Raw genomic sequence first — 27,806 nt, forward strand, 5'->3', positions numbered from 1 at the left:
TAGTAAAAATCAGATTCGACAAATTAATTTGCAATTTTTGATGCCTAATGACAGTAGTTCCCTTTCTTTCAGACATGTGCCACATGTTCTTATCTATATTAATGTGGTTGTGCCTCTGTCCATAAAACTAACATGAAAGTAACTATTTCTCAAATATATATATATATATATATATATATATATAAAAGCAAGACTCAGTACTCATGGATGATTATCCCTGGATCATGCTTCACCTTTGGGCAATCGCATGAATATCATGGTTAATTAAAGCATGGTTATTTAAAGCATTAAATCAATTAAAGACTTACTCTTGTGTTAATCCAAATCCAAGCCACAGAAGAACTGTTCTGATGGGCAGAAACTTCACTGAGGGCCAGGCCAGTCAGTACCCATGTATGGATTTTTTTTTTTTTTTTTTTTTTTGAATCCATATTCTCTCTGGCTAGCAAAGACTAAGAGGGAGATAGTTGGTTTTTCTCTAATAGAAGCTGTCAATAATTTTAAAGTTACACCAGTGTGTTTTTATGGAAGCATGCATGTGGTTGTCTTTTGCATTTAGCATAGAACATGACTAGCATCTTTTCTTCCCCCTTCCCTTTGGCTAATTAATACCTTCTACCATCTGTGTTAATTTTAATTGCTATATTTCAGCCTGTGGTAAAGAAGAATAAAGAAGGAATAAAATCCTGCAACATAATGTGTTACTTATCACCTATGAATAGCAGTAAATAGGAAGGAAAAACAAACAGGAAACCGGAGTATTACTCATATTTGGCCATTGGCTTGCTGTGTGACAGGAAAAGGACTGGTCCTCTCTGTGCCATTCTGCCCAAGCAGCTCCTTCGGCGAGCCCTTTGCGCTCCTCTCTGGAAACCTGCCGCAGAATTGCATGGTCTCTTCCGAGGGCTTGAACAAATACCCAAAACACACGTATGCCTTGGACTCTGAGATGATCAATGGGTTTTGTATTAAGTGCGTGATTAAGCACCACTAAGAGATTTGTAATTGTTAGTATGAGCTGCTACTGCATTTTAACAGCAACATAATTCATACAAAATGAAAAAATAGATGTTGTAGTAATGCTTTATTAAGCTACTCTTAGAATATATTTAACTTGTATTTCATTAGAAAGTATTTATATACTAATACAGTTTAGAACTGAAATTAATCCCTAAATGTTTTAAAATAGAATTCAGCACTGGAATAGCTACCAGATATTGCTTAGTTTAGCTTTTTATAGTAACAATTATTTTTTTCGGAAGGCTTTGAGCGAGAGCTCTTTGACACTGAAAATAATTTGTTTTAAAACTATATTGCTCTTGGAGAACTGCACCTCTTTCACACGCAATTTCCCTTTGAGTGTTCGGTGTGGGAAAATGGAAATTTAACAACTTGTTGAGAAAAGACTTTGTGATCGGACCTGTAAAGAGAGGGGTGCCCCCTTTTGGCAAAATGGAGTAATTTTTCTTGCTTTGACATACCGGCTGTATCATGAACTTCAGGTTCCTGCTGCTGGTTCCTGTGGGGCTGCGGCCGGCAAGAGGCCCTGGTTGTTACCTGGGCGGCGCGGAGTCTGCAACACCTCGGCCCCGGCGCGTCCCGCGAGTTTTACCCCACGGCTCTGCCCCGCGTTGAGGCCGAGCCGCGAGGGAGCAGGCGGCAGAGCGAGAGGCGCCGGGGCTGCCCCGCGCCGGGAGGAGCGGAGCGGAGCGGCGGCTCCTGCCCGGGCCGCCCCGGAGCGCGGAGGGGAGCGGGCTGCGGCCGGGAGCCGGCTGCGCCGCGCCGGGGGCCGCTCGGCAGGTGCAGGGGCCGCCGCTCCGCCCCGTCTCGTCCCGTCCCGGCCGCGGGTGCAGCGCGCAGCCTCGGGGAGAGGCCGCCGCTGCCGGCCGCCCCGCGGCTCCCCGCGCAGGGGGCCGCCGGGACCCCTGAGCGAGGCGCAGCGGGCCGAGGCGAGGGCGCCCCGCGGGCGGCGGGAGGCGCCCTCGGGCCGCGCCCCGCCGCGGGCAGCGGCGCCGAGAGGAGCGGCCCCGGCCCCGGCCCCGGCCCCGGCGGGGCGGCACCAGCGCGGCTCCGCCGCCCGCAGCGCGCTGCCCCGGGGCCGACGTGCCGGCCGGCCCGGGGGCGCCCTGACCCCGCGGCCGCGGCCCGCGCTCGCCGGGCGGCGGCGCCGTGATGCCCGGCGGCGGCGGCGGCGGCGCCCCGACGTAGCGGCGCGGCGCGGCAGCCCGGCGCGGCGCGGCGCGGCGGGCGGAGGATGGCGCGCCGCGGCGGCGGCTGCTGCTGCTCCAGCGCGGGTCACCTGAACGCGGACAACGCGCGGTTCCTCCTGCTGGCGGTGCTGATCGTGCTGTACATGCTGTGCGGCGCCGCCGTCTTCTCGGCCATCGAGCTGCCCTCGGAGCGGGCGGCCAAGGCGCGCTGGGCGGAGCGGCTGGAGAGCTTCGCCCGCCGCCACAACCTCAGCCGCGCCGAGCTGCGCCGCTTCCTGCGCGCCTACGAGGAGGCCAGCGTGGCCGGCATCCGCGTCGACGACGTCCGCCCCCGCTGGGACTTTACCGGCGCTTTCTACTTCGTGGGCACCGTGGTGTCAACCATAGGTGAGCGCCGGCACCGGGCGGCGGGCGGGGACCCCGACGGGGACCGGCCGCGGGCGGCGAGCGGCGGCGGCGGCGGCTCCACTGCGCGCCCCGGTGCGGGCGGCTTTCGGCGGGCTCCTGGCAGCGCCGAAGTTGGTCCTTGTTCTCATTTCTCCTTTTGCTTATTTTTCCTTATCAAAAAGGTATTGCTACGGGAAACACCTTATTCGTATGTTCGTTGAAAAAAAAGCGCTTTTCTGTTAAGCGCCTCGGATACAGCGAGCCGTAAAATCTGGCTGCAGGCAGCCCTGCTCCCTGCTTACTTTCCGAAGGGGCGCGGCGTCCGTCGGGAGCAGGGGAGCCGGCAGCCGCGCTTTGCCTCCCAAGTTTCGCAGCCCTGCACGGGGGACGCGGTGGCAGACCCGGGGGTACCAGTCACACCCAAGCGAAAGCGTTTTAACAAGCGCTTCTGTATTCTTCAATTTTGTAAACTCTTCTCATAGCAAAAGGTAGAGAGAGCTTTTCTGATGATCTAATCTGATCTTTTACGTAATGGGGGTCGTAAAAGAGATTTCTGTCGTGTCCGGCTGCAAAATATAGTATGTGGAACTGACTTCGAGAGGCTGGGTTTCAGGCCACTCAGCTTTTTGGTGTTCCTGGCTTTCTCCAGCAGAATCAACAGGTCCGTGTGTATTGCGTATTCCGTTTGTGAGCAAACCCAAGTTTGTTCAGGTTGGAGGAGCCTTCAGGGGAAGCTGGTATTGAATAATAACAATTCTGGAGGGGCAGAGGAGAGTACAGGAAGATGAAAAGGGAGGGCACCAGGAACTGCCCTAAGTACCCCAGGGAGCCTGTGGGTGTCGACAGAAAGGCTGCCTTCAGGTTGCTGCCGACAGCTAAAAGCCCTGAAGAAACTGAGCTTGCTTGAGTTAAAGACAGGTGAGTTCACCCCTGTGACAAATGGGGCCACTAAATCGTAGTACTGGTATCCCCAACTTGAATCAGCTCACTCAGCATGCGTTGGGCTATTTAATTAATAGCAGCAGTTCTTCAAGAAATCTCCATTAACGCTTTCTCCCTGAACAGCAGTTTTGAGACACCTTGCTTTATGTTGAGCACTTGAGACTCTGCGTTGTCCTGCCGTGGGAGCATATTAGACTCTATCAGATGTTTCTGCCAAATCTTTTCCTAATACTGAACTTCTTTGGTTTTGTTGTGCAAGGTGTAATCAGGCTGGTTTTGGTGTATCTCAGAGCATCAAGATTTGGGTGCTTTGCATCCTTAGACCTCAGGGCTGTAAGGTTGAAGAGCTGTGTTTATACATTCTACTTGACTGATACTTTCAAGTAACTTATGACATTGTTTCACCTGTTCTTGAGGGCTGTTGCAGCTTGCTGTCTGTTGTAAATCTCCTTTAGGGTGTGTATTTCCTGCATGATCAAAATGCAGTGTTGATCCTAACCTTTCCTATTGCCATGAAGTCATCAAAAACAGAGCTGGGGAAAGAGTGCAAAAGTTTCATTTATCCATTTGTGTTGCAAGATAAGATCAGTTGTATGCAAATTTTTGTGACAGATGTTTCAAGTGTGCACTGTGGGAGATGCCACGGATTCCACAGGGAATCCTGTCTAGTGCGTTATTATCCTCACCAGAAAAAGAGGTTTTCCTGATTTAATCACTTGCATTATTCTTGTCTTCAGGCACAGAGAACGGCGGCTTTGTAACAGCCTCCTAGGTACTCGGACCGTTACCACGTGTGCCTTCAGTCTTCTTTCTGTTCAAAAAGCCTCATTATTGTAACCTCCTCCCCCTTTGCAGTGTTACAGCCAGCTTTTACATGTAGTAACTACTGCCAGCAGTTCTCAAGTTAATATTTATTTTATCTTATTCAAATGAGGTTGTTAAGGGAGAAGAGCAATTATGTTATTAGCTGAAACTGCTTGCAAGCACAAACATCCACTCATCTGCTCATACTCTCTGGTAATTTGTCTGGTCTAATGATTTCTGTTGCCTGTAGTTTGGAGCTCTGTCAGTGTTTCTGCAGAGAACATCTCGAGATCCTTTCCTCCTTCAGCTTACGGATGGCTGCGGCCTCTGCAGGTTGGCGTCCTTTGCCCTTGAGTTGCAGCTCTCTTCCTTACTCTTATCGGTGGTGTTGGTCTCTCAGTTTCTCGGTCTTTTTGCGGTTACATGAGACGGATAGTGTGTTTCCACTCTTTCCCCTAGCCCGTGTTGAGGGTAGGGCTGTGCGGACACCCATGAGGTTGTTGCTCCCTGGCCAGACGCCTGAGGCTGGCGCTGTTCGGTGCCGTGCAGGAGCGCTCTCGCCCAGGCGCTTGCTTTCATTAGCCGTAATGCGGTGCTGATGACAGGTCGTGTTTTACACATCTCCAGTCTGTCATTTTGCTCTCTTCTGGACCCTCCTTGGATTGGTCCCCATCTTTCTTCGTGCTCTGCTGCAGTGTTCCAAAATTAATGTATTACTGCAGCCACAATCTTACTGTTCTGCGGAAAGCAGAAGGACTGTTCCGTGTCTTTTCCAATCTGTACTTCTGATAGCTATACACGTTTCTAGCGCTAAATAAAATTTGATGTCTTCACTTACATGTGTTTTTCCAGGAATGGGTGCTTTTATCTCACATTGCTATTATCAGCTAACTTGCCGCACTCAGCACTAAGTGCTGGTGTAGAAGCTACTGATTTAGCAGGTGAATTATTGTAATAACAGGTCTCTATTATTTCTTTCATAAATTTTAGATAGTGCTATGTTGTTTACTTTTCCATAGAACAAATTGTTTTGCTACTCAAGTAAATGCATCTCTTCTGTAATAAATAAGGCAAACCTGTCCACTTTGATGTACTGCTAAAGCATCACTGAAGCATTATCATAGCATCAATTGCCTACCTGTGCTTTAGCTAGGAAGAAATATTATCAAAGGTTTTTGGCTTTGAGAGTTTTACAATATCTAAGGGAATAATACTGTCTTTTTAATTAAGATTCACATAAAATGTTTGTTGTCAATATCAGAGCATCATAGGCATGCATTGAGTGAAGAAGTTGAACTAAATATAACAAATCTATTTTCATTTGTCAAGCAAATACAAAACAGAGCCTAACTAATACAAAGTAAATAATTTGGGTTTTTTTTTAGTTTAATAATTTAGAGTTTGTTCCATAAAAGGATTTATTCATATCACTGCTCAGTCTGTAACTCCTAATTTTGATGTATCTTTTACTTAGTATGACCCAGTGTAAAGGTAATATTAGAAATGTAAGAAGGTAGTCACAAATACCTGTCCATTTGGGAGGCTACCTAATCGAGCCAGGAGGCAATCCCTTTGCATGGATTAATAAAAAGTTAAGGTGGACGATACTATCCTTGAGCAATACAGGTGATTGGCACGCATTTTTGCAGTGCCTCTTTTGCAGCCATTGCAAAAAACGGTTCCTGATTTCAGTTGCATCTTACTTATGTGCCACTCAGTTTCTCTTTGAATAATATTGCTTAGCAAAATCTAAAGGACTGTTTTCTTACACACACACTTAAAAGGTGTTATTGTAACTCTACAGGAAATAAAAATGCATCTTGTCATAAAGGCATAGCCTGAAAGAAGTAACTCATCAGGCTGACATATTGCATGAGATGGCTGCCCTTTCTCCAGGGTTGTGTCCAGTCAAGTTCTGAATGTCTCCAAGGACAGAGAAAAAGGAGAGGGGAAGGGGAAGGGTTCTTATGTTTAGATGGAGTATATTTCAATTTGTGCCCATTGCCTCTTGTCTTTTCTGTGTGAACTGTTTACAAGCAGCAGAAAATTATACCATCTGCATAAAATGAAGTTACATTTTCTGGAGAAATTGTCAAAATTTGCATCCTTCTCCTCTGCAAGCAGCAGCAGCACGTTGCTCTGGAGGTGTAAAATCTTGGTGCAAGGTGAGAAAAGATTTTTATGCACCACATACATTATCTGAGGCTCCAGGAGATAATATTTCCAGGTGTGAAGGGAGGGCTTTTGAAGGCAAGAGAGCCACTGGCAGCAACACAGCGTATTGTACAAAGGGGTCACGGCGTCTTCTTTAAGCAGCTGCAGGGAGAGATGTCATCGTTCGCCGGGGCGGAAATTTGTGCAGAGCAGGACAGAGATGGGTCCGTGTTGCAGCAGCCTGTCGCAGCGTGAAGGAGGGAGTAGGGAGTGCGTGTGAACGTCCCCATTAGGAACCGGGGAGCTGGGCTGCTGGGCTGTAGCCTGCCCATTACCCTGTCTTTACCCTACCCAAGCGTGGAGGGTGGCACCTGCACTGACTGTCCCCTCTGGTGCCAGGTGTTAAACTCCTGTGGATGCATCGTTAGCTGAACATACCTGATCTGCTGGCCTAACCTGGCCAAACCTGCACAATACAAAGCGTGTTGTTCTCCAAGCTGTTTTTTTTTTCTTCTTTAAATATTGGTTATGCTGCAGACAATCCTAATAATTCAAGGTAGGGCCTTTAGCCATTGAGCTATAACCAAGGCTCAATAACCCCAGGTGGGATGAAGAACTAAGCTCACAAGAGCTTTCTTTTTTGGAGTTCTCCCTATCTCCCTCTCTCCTCCTCTCCCCCCCCCTCTCTTTTTTATTGGCAAACTGTTCCTTCAAGAAAAGCTGTGCATTTGCAGGAAGCGTGTTGTACTATTTAGAGGAAAGCAATGGAAGTGTTGGTGCTTTTAGTGCCACTCCTCTTTCTGCTTCACTATATCCAACTTAGAAAAGAGAATAAAACTTTTCTTTGACTCTGAGCCAGGTTAAGCTTATTTTTATGCCCGTAAACTGAACAGTGGTTCTTGTTGCTGAATGAAGGTGCTTAATCATAAAATTTGGAAGACATCATCAGACCGTGAATTCTACCCTGAATGCAACCCTCTATATATTTTCTTTTAAAGAATTCAGTTGTATTTGCTCTTTTCTTTACAAATGGTGGTATTAGCTGTTAGATAACAGCTTAGTGATTAAAGTTTTGGCACAAGAGGAGGAGTTGGGTTTCAGTTCCCTGGTTGTCCATGTCTTTTATGTTCTGGCTATTCTTGATGAGGGCATGGCTCACATGCCTTTCAGCTGTATTTAATGAAGAATGATTTTCATTTGCCTAGATCTTTTACTGATTTGAAGATGCTTTTCACCAAGGCTCCTCTTGGCTATGGAGATATTCCTGTTTCTAACTTCTCCCACAACTGTGTACAGGACTGGAGCACTTGGGAGGCTTCATTACAGTCCAGCAACCGCAGCACTGGTGTCAAAGTGTCTAAGACAGTAAGTGCCTACGTCCTTCACTGGATCTAAAGTGCTTTTTGTCACCTTGCCATAGTCATCAGCAGAAGCCCAACAGTTTGTGCCAGGCTGTTTAGATTCTCTTTCAGTTAAAAAAATCAGATTCAACTTTTAGGTCCAACAAGCTCTGATAAAGGGTACCATATTGATCATTTCCCTGCTTTCTCCTAATGTAGAGTGGCCTGAAGGATAGGAATACCCAAAATATCAGTGTAGGTTATGGGTGCTTGAATTACTGTGACACCTCCTCTCTGGTTCCTTCTGAATCTGCAACATCCTACGTGCTGTAACTTGGCAAGCACATTGCACTTAGAGCCTGAAAAAGAGGAAGAGAAATTACTGAATGTCAGGTCTGATTGCTCCCTCCTTGTGGCATACTGTTCAACTTATAATTATTTTTCATGATAACGAAGTATGTTAGGTATTTGAAGATCTCATACTTTCAGTGAAGAAAACCAAGAATTCTGATTACTGGAAACAGTATAAAAGAAAGGACTTTGTAAAAATGTCATTGCAGTAATTAGCAGTGTATCAATAACTATGGTGATAATTTTGAAGTGAAAAGTGGGTCTGGCTAAGCAAATAAAATTGATGAGCAAGGAGCTGAAATTGGGAAGGGAACATTTTGCTCAGGAAATATTTTACGTATACACAAGAAACAAAAACACAAAATCTTGCACTGATTGCTTTGGAGGCTGTTTTTTTTCAGAAGCTATGGAAACAATTCTGTTAACCTTTAGTCTGTAAATAGAGCAGAATATTTTTTAAAAAAATAATGTAGCAATTCAGTTTTGAGGACTACAAAGAGGATTTTAGTTAAAGGTAAAAAATATCTTGCTCAATAAACTTAAACACTGAGCTGCAAAAGAAAAAGGAACAACATGGCTTGCTCAGTGCCAGCAAAAGGAAACAGATAGCAGCCAGAAAACATTAAATTGGAAGTAGTAAAAAATACAGACACGCAAGCAACTGGCAGAGAGAAAAAGGGAAGAATCATTCCTCTTTCATTTTGATACTTTCCGAGGAGAAAGATTTTCTTAGCATATAAAAAAATAATCACAGTGCCTAGCCTTTGTCTTTTACTAATTATAGGTTAGAAATGGTTTCCAATTGATAGTCCTGGGCGCCTAGGAGACCTGCAGCCTCCAGGAATGACTGTGGGATGGATCCCCTTCCACTGGGCTTGGAAGGGGCTTCTGGAAAGGCGTCTCCAGCGCAAAATGCGCTTCCCATTGCGGTGCGTCCTCTCTCTGTCTCTGTTCCGTGTTGCCAGTAAGAGTGCTGAGGCTGAGCCTTTGGGGACGCTGCTGGCAGACTGATGCTGTTTGCTTGCTCTACAGAGGCTAGCGAGGAGTCCTCAACTCAGCTAACTTCTAGTTACTACCAGTCCAGGACTGCCTCTAGTAATAAAACTAGCATATTCCCAGTGTTTGAAGGACTAATTTGCCCAGTTCACTGTATCTCTTACTGAAAGGCTTCTGTAATATATGAAAGACTTGCATAAAGCAAAGATGTAGAGAGAAAGGTGAGAAGGAAAACATCAGTCATAATGATGGAATTACCTTCAGTCTCTCCTATATGCAGAACAAAGCAGAGCTCTTCAAGCAGAGCAAATCATATAATAGAAATGAAAACGGAAATTAAATCAAACTGGAAATCCTTTTTTGTGCCATTTACAAGGAAGATCTCAAAAAAATACAGGAATGGTGGCCTGGCCTTTTCCCTCTTGGGTTCTGGTTAAAGCATTACAACCTTGCGGTTGTAACCCTCAAGGTTTAGGGAAAGATGAATTACGTTCCCCTGAATAAGTTTTAATCCTTCAGTTAGTGCCAGCGTCTTCAAGTGTTCTTCAAGTCATCCAAATTTAATCAAGATATCTAAAATATGTCAAAAGAATTAACAGGTCCTGATGTGTCTATTTTTCTTCCCTGACTAGAAAAAACATCTGAGGTGCCAAGTGCAAATGTAGATATCTATACTTCTGGTGTTGAAAGTTAGGTGAAATAAATCCCACTGTAGCAATCTCAACACGAGCACCCGGGAAGTAGCAGACCAAAATAGTACGCCACTTCTAGAAACACTGAATATTACATCTGTGCCACCGGATCTCTGCCTCTTAAATGAGGTCAGGAAGTAGCTAAAAGCACTCTGAAATATGTGGAGGAAGTAATTTCATCATTCGCCCCCTCTCAAGAAGATTAGGATGAGGCTTTTTGTGAACAACTGGCAAGATCCACCAGAGCATAGGACTTGATCATATAAGGAGATTTATCTACTCATGAGTTTATGTACTGGGAGATGAATAGAGCAGAGCACAAATTCTCTAACAAGGTTTTGAAACATGTAAGTAACTAAAGAGGAAACCCCTCTAGATTTGATTCCAGATCAGTTGAAATGTAAATGGAGAAGGTAGCTGCTGTGTTCACGAAGTGGCAGAGTTCATCATCCTTTATAGGAGAAGGAGGAAGAAGAGAAAACCAGGGGGTTCTGAGAACACAGCTTTTAATAAACTCAGACATTTGGAGTGCGCCATCTCAGAGGACCAAAACTAAAGAAAAAAATGAGTTAAGGAGGGTTAGTAGTTTCTTAGATGGAAGGTGCTAATGACACTCAAAGGATCCAAGTGCATAAGAAGGATGGGAATTATAATAGAAAACCAACATGACTGAATTTTAAGTTAGTTATTGAAGGAAGCATATAGAATATGGGTAGAAAGTCAGATCAGTAAAGACAAATAAAAGGAATAATATGCAAATACAGCGACAGAATAGAAAGTCCAGCTTTCAAAATATCGTGCCAATGGCAAGCGGTATCAAGGCTGACGTGAAATCATTCATAAGTACAATACTGATCAGAAAGGATCAAAAAGGCAAAGAAAAATATTGGTCTGCTGCACAAAAAAGTGCAAGAGCTTTCAACAGACTCCAAGAAGATGAAATGTTTCGTGTCTTTTTCTGCACTAGTCTACTAAAAAGTCAACTCTGAACAGATGCATGGTACAATTAACGCTTATGATGAAGGGAAAGTAAAAGAACAGGTTGGAATACTTAAGTATGTCAGAAGTTTTCAAATCATTTAAGCCAACTCAGCTTTATCCTAGAACAGTCGAAGAAATGACTAAAGAAACAGAGAACCCTTTGGGAACTCATATTATGGGCTGCAAGTCTGGACAACTTCTAATGGTCAACCTTTTGTTGGCCTTTAAAAGGGGGATAATGATGGGAAGGAATTATAATAGGAAATCATAGCCCTTAAGGCTAATAAGGTTCACCTTAATTCACTAAAAAATATGTGAATGGATAATCACATAAACTATTTGTAAATATCAAAATGGAAACAAGAAGACAAATAATGACCAGCATGAAATTACCAAAAGTCAGCCTTGTCAAATCAGTCTATTTTGTTCCATGACAAGGTGAAGAACCCTGTAGATAAGAAAGAAGCAACTGATACCATATGTCTTGATTTTAGCATGACTTTTGACGTTGTCTCACATTTTATAAGCAACTTGAAGAAATGTGGTCTTGAAAATAACTGTGGAACCAGTTGGAAATGGTCCTCCTTGAATAGTTGTCAGTGTGTCTCTGTCAGAATAGGAGGACACAGGAAATGGGATTCTACAGGAGTCTGTTTTCTTTCTTTTTTTTTAAGAAAGAAAGGAAACATTCCATTGAAATGTATAAAGAAGATTATAGCCCAAGTGTAATATTTCCATTATGTTTTCACTATATTCAGTACTGGGAAGCATTATCTGGAATACAATGTTCAGGTTTGGACTGCTGCACTTCTAGAAATAGGGGCTATAAGGAAGTAAACGTATGATTAGACACCTAGAAAACATAAATTATGCAAAAAATGGAAGAAATCAAGGAACTTGCATAGTTGGTAGAAGGGAATGGTGAGGAGGAACATAATGTATGAAAATCTAATGCAAGAAGATGTTATTACTGTATTCTCTAAGTGCATGGCAGATAGGAGGGAAGTTACTGGGCTTCAGCTGTAACAAAGAAGATTCAGGTTGTACATTAGGAGAAGTTTCCTAACACTGAGTAAAGTGAAGCAGTTGGAAATAGCCTCCCTTAGGATGCCGTAGAGACTCTACCATCACAGGCTTTTCAAACCAAGTTAACCAGAATCTCTCAAGAGATTTTAATTTTGTCATTGGTCAGGAGAATGGGTGAGGTGATCTTTTTATGTCTTTTACAGAGCTACTTTTCTCAGTTTTTATGGTAATATATATTTGTTATCCCTGTTATCTTCCAGAAAAGAAGGTTAGGTGTTCACTACAACACATACAAAATTTTCTTCTGTGGAAATTTTCACTTGCATTTTTAGAATGCAAATAAGGCATTTTGTCACAAGTTTACATGGAACTCCTTTTTTTTTTTTTTTTTAGTTTTGTTTTAAACTTTCAGGAAATCTAAGCAACATTTTAATATTAGAATGAAGCAGGCTTTGACCTATGCAATTATGCTATCCTGCTAAGTGTACATCTCAAATTAAATAAACTTTAAAACAGCCTAAAAATAGAATTGATCATGCACTGAGAAGCAATTAATTAGAGCAATGAAATCAGATAAAACAGTATCTTTACTGCTTCTAGAAAGAAAAAACCTTCTGCTCACGTTACATACACTAGTAGGCTGTAGAGTCAAAGAGTGGGAGGAAAGTATTCTTATTCAACAGATGAAGAATTAAGGCAGTGAAATTCCATTTAATCTGAACAGTGGACGTGCTCCATCGTGCCCCACTTAGTCTCCCACTTGGTCAGAGGAGGGAACTCAATAGAGTAACCCATAGTTCACCTCTGGTCTATTGACTCTGAGGCTTTTCTTGCAGAAAGTCAGGCATAGTGGAAATACGCAGAGGAAGGAGGGCTGGGGATGCCCAGGTCTTGCCTTGCTGCGGTGGTGGAACATGACTGAGTTCTGTCTTGAGAGTCCTCATTCATCAGACATACACAGACAACAAATCACAAATATTTGAAAGTGTTGGAAGGCCAAAATGACTTAGATGACCACATCCTTTATTCAGATTTAACACCATTACACTTTCTAGAAGTCAGTATACCTAACTCCCAAACGAAGGCATTTTTGCACAGTCAGTGCCAAAGACGGGACTTACGCAGCCTTTCCAATGGCTTTCAGTGGTGAGCTTGTTAGGAAGTCTGTCTGTCAGCACTGGGGAGTGTTGTGAATTTGCTAGGTGAGTAAGAACCCCAGAACGCTCCTTCTTTAGCATGCAATGCCTATGAACAAGCGTGGGTGACTAGTCATTCTAATGGGTCTACCCACGAGCAGTGTAAAACATTCACCGCCTTAGTGATGAGCTTTGGATTATTTATCGTTCCTATGATAAATATACATCTCCTATGCAGCTTATTTGGTTGGTTTTTAGAATAGCTGTTTTACAAGGATTAAGCAGAGAAAACATTTGGAAAAGCAAAAACTATATCCTCTTCAAATGATACAAAATGTAGAGGATGGTTGTCCTGAGTATGGCCTGCTGCTGGCCCTGCATGAATTTGTAACTGTAGGTTAGAGCTATAGGTTTTAAACATTTATAGTTTGCTTCTGGCTCTCTCTGGGTGTGCCCTCCTCTCTCCCGTCTATTCACCTTGTGTAAAGATCTTTTCCATGCTCTAAAGGCTCCTTCCTGCCTTTCTGGGGCAGTCGCTTTGGCTCTCGTGGTACAGGGAGCCATGGGTGTCCTTCACTGCTGTAGTTGCAATGAGATAGCTAAAAACAGCAAGGAGATCCTCACCTCGCTGTGTCACCTAGTGCACGGGTTCGACTCCGGCAGGATGCCCCCTGCAAGGTGGGAGGGTTTGGCTCTGGGCACGCACCTTCCGTTGTAACAGTGATTAACTTGCTTGCTGTATGGTGATCTGAAAAACAGATAGCAGAGCAAGCATGACTTCTGCCTAATACTTTATTGTGAGGCATCTATAATTTTCCAAGCTGGAAGCGTCCCCAGCAGCATGCTACAGGCTGCACTGGAGGTTAATGCCACATATGCACACAGCAAATGAGAGCTTTCTCACTGGAGCTGGTGACATTTGCGGTACCCAGTTTTCCTATTTCCTAGAGGGAAAACTATTTTTTTAATTGAAAGCAGAAGCCTGATCAGAGCTGAGGACATCAGACATACCAAGAAGTGTGATGAGTTGGATGGACAAAAGGAAAACACTAGTTTAGATGGAATACATGCTGGTACTGGAGTAATTTCAATCAGTGGATCAGTGCTAGGAGGAAAGAGGGTCCAGGTATCTGAAATAGTGAGACTGTTCTGCAAAAATAGGAGAGAGACTATCTTGGCTTATAGTAAATGATTGAAAACAAATCAGTTCAAACAATTATTTATATTATAGCTATTATATTAATATAAAATAATTAATTTAATTGGATTGAACACACTTGTGTAAAAAGTAAGAAAGTTGTGCTATTGTGAACTTGTAACTAAATCATAAATGTTGCAGGGGTAAGGGCTGCAAATTCAACTTGCAATATTATCTCACTGTCCTCACTGAATTTTACAATAATTTAGTCAAGATATACTGAAAATAAAGATTTTTGTGAATGTTTATCTTTTCTCGTATGAATAGTACAGCTTGATACAGTAGAATTACTTCTGCACTTTAAGTGAAGCATTTGTTCAGATGATTGATGTTTGAGCAGTTTAATATATTACATTAAAGCTTTTTAGAGCAGTAGAAAATATTTTCACTTCAGAGCAAAATTGTTTCAGTGTTAAAACTGACAAAAATCCTTTCATATGGTAGCAGCGTTCTTGGAACTATTATTACATTATTTTAGATTGCCAGGAACATATTTGGGGTTGTAAGGATGGGACTTTTACAGCATTCGGGAGGCTGAGATGTTCCACGGCTTTCACACTGCTGTCCCTGAATATAGCTGGTGGAAGCGTTTCAGTTCTCTTGTTTTGCAAAAATCTAGTATATCAGAAGACAGTGTTGATTGCAAATATAACCCAGGCTTCTTGTATACCAGTTTTGAGTATGAGGTAGTTCTGTTCTTGTGGTAAGAATATTAATTAGACCCGATGTTTGTTTCTATTCGCACAGAAGAAATTATAAGCATTTTGACTGTGACACTTAGTAGAGAACTGTTCTGTTTAAAATCTGTTAGTCTCCAGTTATTAAAAAACTAAAAAGTGGAAAGTACTTACTGTGTCAGTTTAAGACTGCAACATTGTAAAAAAAGCAAAAAAGTAGCAAGAGGTGGTAAAATGTCCAATTTGAATGTAATGAAGATGTAAACTAAAAATGTTTTCTATTTTAGGCATGCATTTGCATCCATTTTGCACTTTTTTGCCTACAGTAATTACTCAGAACTTCACAGCAAGAGCTGTGCAGCCTTCCTGCTAAAAAAGAATATTCCTTGCATACATCTGCACCCCTCGTGATTCTCTGTTACATGTCAGCATATATAACCTGTGACACACACCTGGAGCTTTGCTGATCCTCTCTAATAAAGAAAAGCACATATCAAATAGGCATGATGTTGGACTCCTCCTTAAGCACACACATGCAGTTACTTAAAGTCAGGCTCAGAATCCTCTTCTAAACATGTCTTTTAAAGCCAGCTAGAGCAAAACAGTTATGCTCCATGAATTGCCTTTGAAAATAAAGAAATGATGTAGTTCAATTAGAAGCCAAAACTGTTTTTTTCTCCTGAAGCTCCTTCTATAAAAATAGAAATGAGATAGTGCTGTTAGGGTAGAACCTTCTTTTTAAATGCAGCTTTTCAAAAGAAAATATTGCAAATGTAATTACATTTTTTTGATTCCTTATATGATTTTGTTCCTTTCGCATTCCTCCTACATCACATTCCTTTTTCCATTCTTTATGTGCTCTGCAGTGGTACTGTGGTGCTGTTGTCAGAAAAATGTTCTGTAATGGCCAGTTGCTTTTTTTTTAGAAGTAGGAGTTACTTTCGTTATGCAAGCTGTCCTTTCTCCTTTCATCTTTTATGTTTACAATGCTGTAAATAATAGGAATTTTCATCTGTCCATCTCAGGTTGTGGTATTCCTAATTCGCAGGTACAAGGCTGGTTCGTAGCTTAAAGGAAAATCATTTCAGATCATCCAGTGTCCTCCACTAAGCCATATTGGCTGCTCCTTCCTCTGAAATGCTGTTTCACCGCAGATTTAAATATGGTTGTGCTGCAAGAGGCATCGCCTTTCAGAGGAGCTGTAGACCAAACCCCCGTATCATTAGGCTTTTCTTGGGACTCTGCACATGTAAGATTTTAGCCTTTCCCATGTTTTGATTTAGGTGCTTTCAGAACACGTGCTCAATGGGAATTGTCCTCATGTTTTTAAACGATTGCTGTATTCCATCTGCTGTCGGATACTCGGTGGTTTTCTGTTTGCTATCACATTGCGTCTCAGCCTTGTCTCATGACAACGCTGCTGTAGTGCAGTGCAGGTGACAAGACACTGATATAAAATCTAAAAAAAAATTTTTTGAAAGAAATGCATTTCAGAGGTTATTAGTATTACCAATATTGCAAGAAAATAAAGCATTTACTGTTCAGTGTCAAGTTTTGACCCCATTAAAGATACTTTCAAGCATCCCTGGATTTGTTCCTTCCAACTTCTTTGTTTGGAATCCAAAATAGCAGAATAGGAGATAGTATATAGTAGTTTTGACATGATTAGATATTAAATATTTTGTAATTTACACAGTGAGAGCTGGGTTGTTGCTTTGCAAATTGTCCTTTCATAAAGGGAATTGCTCCTGTTTGCAATGTTTTTTTCTCTGCCAGTCCCCTAGAAAGAATAATCTGCTCTTTAGAAAACTGATTTAGGAGGATGCTGGAGAGAGCAAATTAACAGGATGAGGTGGTGTTGTAGAAACTTTGAAATTGATTTCCTGATGTGTTTAAAATTGAGCATGTAGATAATAAGCTTGCCATCAGTTTAAAAGACACATTTTATAGTGTACTTCTATGCAGATTTTAGATTTGCCTGGAATCAAAGACAGAATATTGTTTTTTGAAATAACATTTTATTTATATGTTACACTGAAGGACAAATAATTTTCAGATTAATTTTTTATCTTACCAGAATTCAAAGAAGTAAATTCAGTGTGTTTTACACAAGCTATGGGTAGAGCCTTCTAGCCCTAAAGAAAATATTGCCCTGGCTCAAAATACACACAGATTAGGTCTACTCAGTTTACTAGATGATTTTACAGTCATGTTTCAGAGCAGACTTGCACTTTGAAAATCAAATTTTGCCCCCCTTTGAATAAAAACTATCAAATACTATTTATTAGTTTATTTATTCACACTTCCTAAAGCTCTTTCCCGTTAATTCCAGGGCTCATTCACCTACATGACCACATCAGAAAAGAAGACTGAAATCCTGCTCGTCATATTCTGTGACGGCTGCCCATGCTCCAAGGAAGAGCTGCCATCCCCGGGGTATCGCCGCTCTTTTTTAAGCGGGTGCGTGGTCAGGGAGCAGCAGAAAGGAGGAGGAGGTGCCCAGAAATGAAGGGAACTGCCGAGGAGAAGGGGGTCCCCAGGAAAGGCCGGTGGGAAGGCAAGAGTTCGGGGCGGGGAGCTCAGGGATGGCATCAGCTGCTGAGCTGCACCGGTGTTCACTGCCTCTGCTCCAGCTGGTTTCACCTCTTTCGGTGGCACTGAATACTGTCCGTGCTAAATGCCTTTGCCCCTCGTTTGCAGATATTCCAGATGTTAAGAAGACATGGGTCTAGCTGGCAAAAAGAGTATGTTTAATTTAGACTTCCCTTTCCAACAACGAAGTTATGCTCCAAAACCTTTTGGCTTGCATGTTCGCAGAGCCGTTCCTAAGAGTGCCTGCTATAACGAGTCCTAAGACAGATTTTACTCCGTGTGCGTGAGAATTACTGCATCACACTGGCACTTGGTCCTGCAATGTTTCGTTTCTTCATTAGAGACTTGGACCTTCGGACTTTCTTGTTAAGTGGCAAATCTGTAGTTCCTGGAGGGGAAGGACCTTTAGGATAATGAAAGGGTCTGTTTGTTAATGATGTCTGTGCAGTTATTTCATTAATGGGAGAGTCTGTTTCTCTTCACAAGGCTTCAGTGGAAAGCATTTTAATCACTTAGAGCATTTGTAGAAAATGTAGTCACTTGGAGTAGGAGCGGTTCACTGTTTTTCTTACCTAAGGCAAAGGCTTAAAATTTGTGTAATCTCATCCTAATCAAGAGCACAGGAGGTAAAACTTCCTGTACAGGAGTGGGTAGGGATGGGACCTGTCATATGACTGTTGTAAGGGTTTCCTGAACAAGGAGTTAATGCGAACCAGGAACCTAATTAGAGTACAAAAGATCTCTCCTCTGTAAGCTTCCATCTTTCTCAGCTGCAGCCTGGCAGTCCTGCTCAGGCCCTTCTCCAGGGCTATCCCAGCCTGGCAAGAACCTTCCTACATATTTAAAAAATTACATGGATTTCTGCACAATCCTAGCTCCGGAGTCCTAGATCATAGAGCTATAGCTGCACTGTGAGTGCTGCTGGTGGGACCTGCCTTGCAGACCCTGAGCGGCATAAAAATTTCCTGCAGGAAAAAGGGGGACAGTGGTTAGTAGTTGCATTGGTCTGAGACAGTGAGGTTGGTATTCAAGCAGTCACTGAAGCTGGCTGAGGGAAGTGTGGAACAAGTGTGTTAAATGTCACTGACTTTTGCATCCTTTTTGGGCATCCTTTCTCAGAAAGTCTCTTGTGCAATCCTAGCTGGAAATCGAAAGTGCCTCGATGCAGCAGGACCCCCAGGGTGATCCTACTGCAGGCTCCCCACCGCAGCCGCTCAGGAGAACGCTCTCTGGAGGCAGAGCAGTCCCTCTGATCACCTGCACTGAGCTGCACCTCTCTCCCCAGCTAGAATAAATCAAGTGCTGGCTAGAATAAATAACCTAAAACAGTATTTCTTCATCTATGTTTTTCCTTAGAGCAATGCATTATGTCAGCAGCACATCATTTTTTCCATGACAGAAGATGTTGCACAAGAAGGAAGTCACAGGGAGTAGCCCAAATCCAGCATGCAAATGAACAGATCAGAAGCACGCAAAAACATCAGCTCAGCTTCGGCTGAGTTTATTTGCTGCTAGTGCTGTGAGATGCAACAGGCTCAAACCTAGAGTTGCCTTCCCCTCGGGTTAGAGGTGGAGCACCAGCAAGTGCTTGCAATCATGACAAAATTACAGCAGCTCTTGACATCATGAGCAATAAAGAAAAACAATGATGTGAAATTCGCTTAGGTACAAGTTTGAAGTATCTTAAGAGTTTCCAGAGAATCAGCACCTGATCAGTATGGATCAGCAAAAAATTATTTTCTGCAAAAATATTCTTCTGTTCCGTTCTTCCCTGTGTTTTTTCCCTGTTTAGTGCCCAGCAGGTGCCCTGGCGCTGTATTCTGCTGTAATGCCAAAAATTGTGGTGTGCGTATAAGCAGCTATGTAGACATGGATATGAAGGGGGGCAATCTCTTCCTGACTCCAGCTGAATGTCAGCTTTTGACTGGAAATGATGAGTATTCCTCTTTATCTGAGCTCTTGTAAATACAAACATTTGGTTGTAATTTTATCTACCCTTTAATGCTAATTTAGGCATGTAGGATATCTGTGAGTTCGCAGTGCTTTTCTCCAATGCTAGTGGATAATTCAGAATTACAGACTCGATTATAAATTGTAAAAGCATTTCTTAGCAGAACTATTTACAAAATAAATATTCTGCTTTATCGAAAAGGAGCTAGCTACTAGTTATCAGTAGATCCTCTAAACACTTGATACCAGGAACTGTCCCAGAACACAGCTTTAATGCTCAATTGGATTTCTGGAGGACAGTATGCAATAAAAGAGAGAATCAGGAAGCCAGTTTAAAGGAGTTAAGGGAACCAGGTGAATTGGAGCTGGTTCAGACTCCAGATTTCCATTATCCAAGCGATACCATTTGAATAGAGATTCCAAAACTTTCTGCAATTCACCTGCAAAAATTTCTCTGCAGAAGTATGTATTTTTTTCTTTTCTTCCTTGAAAACAACATGGAGTGGCTAGCTGTGCAACGTCGGGGATTTTGCATGCTGCCAAGTGCACCAGGGACTCCACTTGCTGGATCTAAACAGGAGACTCTGGTTTCTGGGAAGTCTGTGGCACTGGGACAAGTGGAGCCCTCTCCCAGGGCAAGGGCAGATCCCCCCTGTGCCGAAGGGAACCTGAGGGGCACTGTGCACCTGGGGGCCTCCAGCACCTCTGGGGCTCCACGAACCTCTGCCCCTGTGCCAGGGCGTTTGGGGAATGTGACACTTGTCACCGGCCAGCCCACGCGCCGGGCTGTCTTGCAGCCACAGAGGTGGGAACCAGGGCTCTGCGGAGGACCATGAAGCAGGTGGGCAGGACAGATGGCTTCGCAATCGTCAGAATCCTGCCTGTGTTTTTGGGGAAAAAATATATACCAAAACCAAATATTCCTATGAAGCACTTGGATTTGATGTTTTGGCATTTCCTTGTGAAAAAATGTTTTGTTAGAAAATTCCTAGTTAATTCTACTTCATAGAACAATGGGAACGTAAGTCATTTTCTTTGTTTGCTCCCCTATTGTTTTTTTTTTTCTTAAGCTATTCTGTTTTTAAAATTAGAAATGAATCTGGCAACAAGGGCTTTTTTTCCTGTCAAGTAACTATTATGGGACTTGGTAAAAGGTCAGTTTGTTCTGCTCTGTGAAGTTAAGCTATGGTAGCCAATAGATAGAATTTTACTTGGATCCAGAGAAAACAAACAAATTTTTTTGCTCCATGGAGGGTGTCAGAAACCTCTACCCTAGCCCCAGGCCAAATTCAAATTCTCCTTGACAAAAGACCCTGCGGGAAGGAGGTTTTCCCATCATTTTGGAGCCTAGTAGAAGCTGGTGGAGCACATGAATGCAGACGTATGTACTTTATACATTGCCGTGTTTTGATTTCTCATATTCTTTTGTACTATACCAGTCTGGATCGAGCCGCTTTCTGTTCAAAAGCCAGTTGCATCAGGCAGTGAACATTTGGGCATGACAAAGTTAATTGACTGAAATAGCAATATAACAGTTAATAAAGGAGGTTCATAGCAGAAGTCAGATAATCATGTGAAAGAGAGGTAATACTCTTTTTCTCTGCTGGTTATTTCTGACCTTAATTTGTCCTTCGATATCCATGGTGTGTGGGTACATTTTCCAGGCTGTAGCAGGTGACTTTGGCTGCTTTGTCAACTGTTTCTTGTCAAATAATCAGAATCACAGAGTTTTAAAAACAGCTGTTACATCTCTTTGAAGCTTCTCTGCCACTTTCTTAGCCAAGGGGAATATCTGCTTGGTGGCTCTACTTGTGCGCTCTCCATCTCCTTCTGTTACCTCTTTGCTGTGTGGTGGCCCAGTTTGCCTAAGAGGGCAAAGGACGAGCTCTGTCACAGCCTTGTGTTCAGGGTGGATTAGGTGCTGTTCTGGAGATGGGAAGCAGTGCCTGAAACCTCCCTGTGGCTGAGCAGGATTTGGAGTTGAAGCTTCTCAATTCGTGGGTGAGTGCTTCAAGCACTGCCCACTGTGTCCCATATAATAAGGTACCACCACGAGTGATGCTGAATGCTACTCACAGTTACCAGTGCCTGGTAAGGTCAGAAAACATTAGTCAAGAGACTTAGAGTTTAGATATCAGTCTACATGACCCTGAAACATGATGAAGTTTAAATGGTCAGGTCAAGACACTGTAGAATATGCATAGCCACTCATGTGTAGGTGCTTAGGGAACTTAGTGGAGAAACAAGTAGGCTGTAGAAATTTTAAAAATCAAGTATCTGCAAAGCAGAGAGAGTTTGAAGAGTGCTCTTGATTTTTTGTGGTGAAAAAGTGGCTTAAATAGATGGTACTGCAGGCAGGTGTCTGAGACAGTCCAGATGTTTGCAGATACTCAACATTACACATCCTCAATAATCTCCCTGAAGTAATGGGAACTACCCACTTTTTCATTCAGTGCAAGTAATACGTATAAACAGGTTTCTTCAGAAATTAGTTTTAAGTTTACCTTCTGCAATTACACATAAAACATACAATTAATGTGGTTGAAGTTTCTTTTTGATGTTTTTAGTTTAGTTCCTCACAGGATAGCATAGTATAACTAGTCTCCTTTATATAGGTATTTTTTTTTACAGTAAGATGAAACAAAAGAGCAAGTGAAGGCTTCTCTAAAATGACAAAAAATATTGTCAGAAAGAGAAAATGGCCTTTATTTTTAAAATTGATTAGATTTCAAATTTTAGTGTCCATTTAAATTTATATTTTAAAAAAATTAAAAGCATTTTGACCAAAGCACATTGCCTGAAATTCTGATGTGTGAAGTGAGAGAAGAAATCTAATGCAATTCTATAAATACTTGCTGTTGAATAAATCCTCCTGCTGCTGATCAGAGCACTGCAAAATCTGCCAAAACTTCTCATAACAGCACCATGGGAACCTCTGGAATCTTCAAAGGGTTCAGGGATTACTCTCAAAACATGCACAGATTAGTAATAAACAGCTCTGCCACATTTTAGAGATTATCACCTCCGTTAAACCTTTCTGGATTGTAACTGCTACCCGTTTAGTTTCACTACATTAAGAGCATTTTGTTGGGGAAACACTTATTGTCCCCTTTGACATAGTATAATGAACCATGGCAATAACAGTTTCATGGCCGTTGGTCAACCGTATACATGAAGTGTGAAGACTAAAGCGCCTGGCTTTTTGCTTTTGAATCACCAGCTCTCAGCACAGAGGCCCCAGTGCCAAAGACTGCCTTGACACGCAGCCCGAAGCCTGACTGCCAGTGCCGTTGTGTGTGTGAACCACACTAATCCACAGGTGCAAAGCTCTGATATTACCTTAGTCTTGGGGGAAAAAAAGCACTTCTTTACTGCATCAACATTTAGAAACCTTCAGCTTTTAAAAATGCTTCCGTTCAGAGAAGGACTGCCCAGACTACTTGGATGCCTTACATGAATAAATCTGACACATGCCATGCTAGAGAACGCCTTGCATTCGTATACATTTCTACACACATGGACACTCATTGAGAGAGAGAAACAAGCCAAACCCTCAAAGTTTTCCTCAAATTTATCAGGGTTTCATTTGGGATTTTCATGTTTTCAGACCGGCAGAAACGATGTATCATCTAGCTGACTTTTGCATTTCATAGGCAATGAAAGGCATCCAATTATTCCTTTACTGAAGCCTCAAATTTGTCTGTCTTATCAAAATCCTACAGGAGACTAATGACAACTGTGAAGTCTGGTTTTTTTTATTTTTATTTTTTATTTTAACTTGGTTTTCTTTTGTCTGTGTTCCTATTCCAGAAGCCAACTCACTCTTCAGTAGCCTCAACTGTCCCCATGCATCTTGCAGCCCTCTCCCGCTGGTAAAAGTGAGCACACGACTTATCACCGGCTGCATTGCTAAGTAGCTGGTCAATATGTCTATGGTGATTGCTGTCAAACAAAACATATAGAAACCTTTTTCAGACTGCCTCTGTTTCAGCACAGCATGAGTTACAGTCACTCTCCGCTACCCAACTTCTTACTGTCAGAAAAGCTATAGGAGCATAATTATCTTCTAGCTCTATTTCAGATTTGGCTGAGGCTGATCAGCAGTTCCAAAATGCACTTGAGCAGGACACAACTGACAGATCAGAGGGGGGGCAGGTGGGTGCATAACTCTATTTTATTGCAGAAACCAACGGAAAATATGTATGTGCTTACATTTTCGGTTGCTATTGCTACTAGACTTTCTTACATCAAATTTTTCTGTAGAATTGTGAAGGCTTTGAGTTTCACAGCATGTCTGTGAGTGTTATTATTTTGCTATTAGTTTATAGCTAGGCCTGGTAAGAATGTCTTTGTATTTACATATTCTGTGTGTATGTGCATAGGTGCTAGAGAGAGAGAGAGGACTTCTCACAGCAGAAGTAGGCATGGAAGCCATGAGTACTAGATCTTTACAGTTCTAGTAGATAATCTTGGTCTAACAAATATTTTGCTTTGTAAGTCACCTCTTAATAAACTAGAATGCAAAAAAGATAGCAGGGAGTACATAGGATGTGGGAGTTTGTATACGCATATGGATTAAAATTTGGACTGCTTTGAGCAATGAATGAAGATGAGTAAGACAAAGATGCAATCTTTTATGAAAATGAGTAAGACAAAACTTTATTTCCATCTTTTAAATACTGTCATTTGAAATCATTATTGCTATCTCCACTGTTTTTCTACTGAGAAGAAATAGAAGTAAAAAGAATAGGGACTATGAAAAAACTTGCTGGGTAAAAATGGAACAACTGTATTTTTTTTCCTCCAGTGACACACAGTGAATCATCTTTGACTCTTGCAGGTTGCTCATTAACATCTTAAATGAAGAGCAAGAGCCCAATGGATCTTTTTCAACAGCCATAAGATGAGAGTTACTGGACAAAACAGCCTTTGAGTGAGCTGATGAAAGGCACTAAGAAAATTCTGTAGGGAAAGATTTTCAGTCTTCCATCCACCAATATAATCATGGACTTGCAGATTATCCTCAGTGCCCACTAGGGAAAATCCAAATCAAATTATCAGTCTCGAAATGCGAAGAATGGGAACCAGTGATTGATTCAGCTGGATATTTGCGTCCTCAAAAATACGTACCATCATTCAGAACCAACGCATAGTAGCATCTAGGAAGAATCATAACACAAGTATAGAGAAAGAAAACCTATTTCCTAATAATGTTCATTAGTTGCTATGAATTACTACTAATGCCATCGTATGCCCATGGCAATATGACTTAATGAATCTGAGCTTGCAGCTCTCAATTATCTCAGGTTTCCATATTGAAATACAAATCGTCCTGAGATGTTACTTCTGTCCTCACTTCAGGAGCCATACAGCAATGAAAGTAGTACCTCTGCACATTAGGAAAAAAATGCTCATTGCATATTCATTTTGCAATGCTAGTATACGTAGCACATTGGGATATGAACCTCACTGTTACATTGATTTCAGTTCTTCACTGAAAGAGGCTTTGCCACTCACTGAGAGTTGCTGAGAGCTGAATGTGCTCTGAGCCATAGGTCTTCTGTCTTAAACTAGAGCTTGATGGCACCTACCTGTGCCAAGAAAGTCCTGAGTTTGGAGACCCAACCATGCTCTTATTTCTTAGTAGTCAAATAGTAATATGGGAAAGAAAACAGAAGAAAGGAAGAGGAAATAGCATCATAAATTTGCATTATATGTTTTTTTCTTTGTTTCAAACTCTACATTATTGGATTTATTCTTTGAAAGGTGGTGCTTTGTTCTTATAAATAAATGTGCGATCTGGAAGGAAAGAAGTGTCCTTGAGGAATGAATGATTTCAGGTTTTCATGATGATGAATCCTCCATTATCATCTGTTTCACGAGGCTTCATCATGTGTAATGGTCCTAATCCATGTGTTAGCTGTAATGATTTATACTTAATCCTTCAGTATCATAGGATTGGATTTGTGCAATGAAATGGGAAATGTGCCCAAAAATCAGCAGGCTACACTTGGCAAGTAGTGCTGAAAAGGATGATTTGACTGAGATTGTATACTGAAAGCAGTGTCCTCTTTCAAAGGAGCCTCCCTTGATAAGATATTTGAAGCAGAAAATTAGAATAGAGCTGACCTTGTGGACTATGTGGCTGTGGTTATCTCAGTGCAAGAAGCCACACCTTGAAATTAGTTTTCACACTTGGACAGATGTGGCAGCTGCTTACAGATAGTCATGAACATTAAAATAGAAGTGGATTACTGCTATGATCTGAATTTCAGATACCTCAGAGTTCCCATTTATGTAACATCAGGGATGATTTTCAAAGTACTGGAAGTTTGTGATCATCAGTTCTCTGAAGTAATGTTTTCCTGTAGATCCTCCTGTCTTCAGAACTAAAAATCGTACTTAATTCAGAACTCAATAGCAATATTATGCTTCCCCTTCTAAGAATGAAAGTGATCTGTGCCTCAGCAGATAAGCATATGGAAAAAGAGATGAGGGAAAATGTATTGGTTAGGACTGCAGGGCTTCCCTCATGCCTATTAAATGCTGTGGGGTCTTTACATCCCACCTTCACAGGATCCATGCACAGAGAGAAGCAACACCAGCACGATGTCTCTGCATGAGAAGAAATGCTCGATCCTTCTGGTCTTACGTAAGCACTTCTCATCTTTCCTTGTAGGAGTAATTCAAAATAAAGAGTATATTAGCAAAATGATCCTGGAATTACCAACTATGAGAAAGCCAAAATATTCAGCAATTATATCTTGCTAATACCGCTGAAACAAAATTTTTAATGCAAAGTTTGTCTAGGACAGCATGCCAAAGGGTTAAATACACTAAGGAGAAGCAAGTGCAAAGTCCGTCAGCAGTGGGAGGCAAAGCTGAGTTTACAAAAGCAGATGCCTTAGAAACTTAAGCAGACATAGCACGGTGTTTTGCTAGAAGTGAAAAACAAGAAATTTTCTCATACGCACTTTTGCTCCTGATCACTGGTAAAACTGAAGAAAGTCCTTTTCCTTACGGTCTTAACATGGCCTACCATGGCCCAGCTATTTTAGTGGCCTTCTGAGCTGGGGAGCGTTGGTCCCCTGGAGGGGTCAGGCGGACTGTGCCTCCGGCTCGGGGCCGGGCTCCGGGGAGGCTCGCGGACAGCCCCAGTGCCCCTTGGAAACCGCCTGGCACGTTGGCCATCTGCCACGATTTCATGAATCGGTCCAATACTTAATATAAATACAAAGAAAAAATGCTTAAATTCTTTTAAAATATATTTTGCTTAAATAAATATATGTATTTATATACATCAAGTGTATTTATAGACGTTATATTTACATGTAATATTATTGTATATTTATATATATATTTTTTTTTTATATGTATAGAGAGAGTGTTTGTGAGGTATTCGTGAAGTTGAATCTTCATGTTATACATAAGGTCTTCAGTGTAGACCAAAAACTGTTCATGAAATGTGGTGTTACAAATACACAAATATACAAATATACAAATGTGGTTTATACAAAAATCTCACTTGCATAAATGCTGTCGATTTGGGGCCTCTGGGCCTTTGCTGAAAAGCAACTCGTCTACTGTCGTCCTTCCCTGCTTCCCTGAGCTCTTCTCTAACCAAAAAGAAGAGAAGTCATTTCTGATCTTCTGCTAGGGTATTTAAAAAAGATCAGGAGAAAAATGCTCACGTTTATGAGGTTGTCTTCATACATCTTCATACACAGCGATGAAACCATACCACACAACACAACACAAGCAACGTGGGCCAGTTGGGGTTTGCTGTTTACCGATATTTGAGTATTTGTTAGCACATGGGAAGATTTTATTGCTTTCCTTGCCTGAAACGACCACTTAGTTGGAACAGAAATACAATAGACAGACAGTAAAAGAGCAAACAGTTACCCGCTAAAAATGATGAAGTAGAACTTTAGAAGGAAACCAGGAAACCTCAGGATAAATATTTGGCTGCGGCTTTCCGAGGAGAGGAAGGCTGGAGCCCGAGGAGAGGGGCGGCGAGCAGCTGCACGGAGCTCGCCAAGGAAACCGGTAGCGAGCCGCCGCGCACGATGACCCGCTTGTATAAGCGCGCAGCACGAGTCGCGAAGAAGATCGAGATAAAGGCGCCAAAACGTCGCTACCGCCTCCAAAGGCAGGCAAACTGGGAGCCGAGCCGCGGAGGAGCCGTGGTCCGGGCAGGGCACCGCGGCCGCCCTCGCTGGCGGGGAAGCGTCAGTAATTCATGGTAATTATAGAGAGTAACGGCAAGCGAAGTATCGAAAAATGAGCCATTTAAATAACGAAGCGAATTTGCAGGAACATTTTTGGATTGATCGATAAGACGCGTGAAATAAATTGACCTGAGTTCAT

General features: G+C 42.3%; 1 protein-coding gene across 1 annotated transcript in view; it reads left to right on the forward strand.

Annotated features, from left to right (window-relative positions):
- Positions 1–2,254: 2,254 nt before the first annotated feature.
- Positions 2,255–27,806, forward strand: part of KCNK13 (potassium two pore domain channel subfamily K member 13) — a 64,112-nt gene continuing 38,560 nt past the window's right edge. Inside the window, exon 1 of the mRNA XM_062577732.1 lies at positions 2,255–2,597. Coding sequence (XP_062433716.1) covers positions 2,255–2,597 — 343 coding nt within the window. The remainder of the gene's footprint in view (positions 2,598–27,806) is intronic.

The sequence above is a fragment of the Rhea pennata genome, chromosome 5 (assembly GCF_028389875.1).
Source record: "Rhea pennata isolate bPtePen1 chromosome 5, bPtePen1.pri, whole genome shotgun sequence".
NCBI lineage: Eukaryota > Metazoa > Chordata > Aves > Rheiformes > Rheidae > Rhea > Rhea pennata.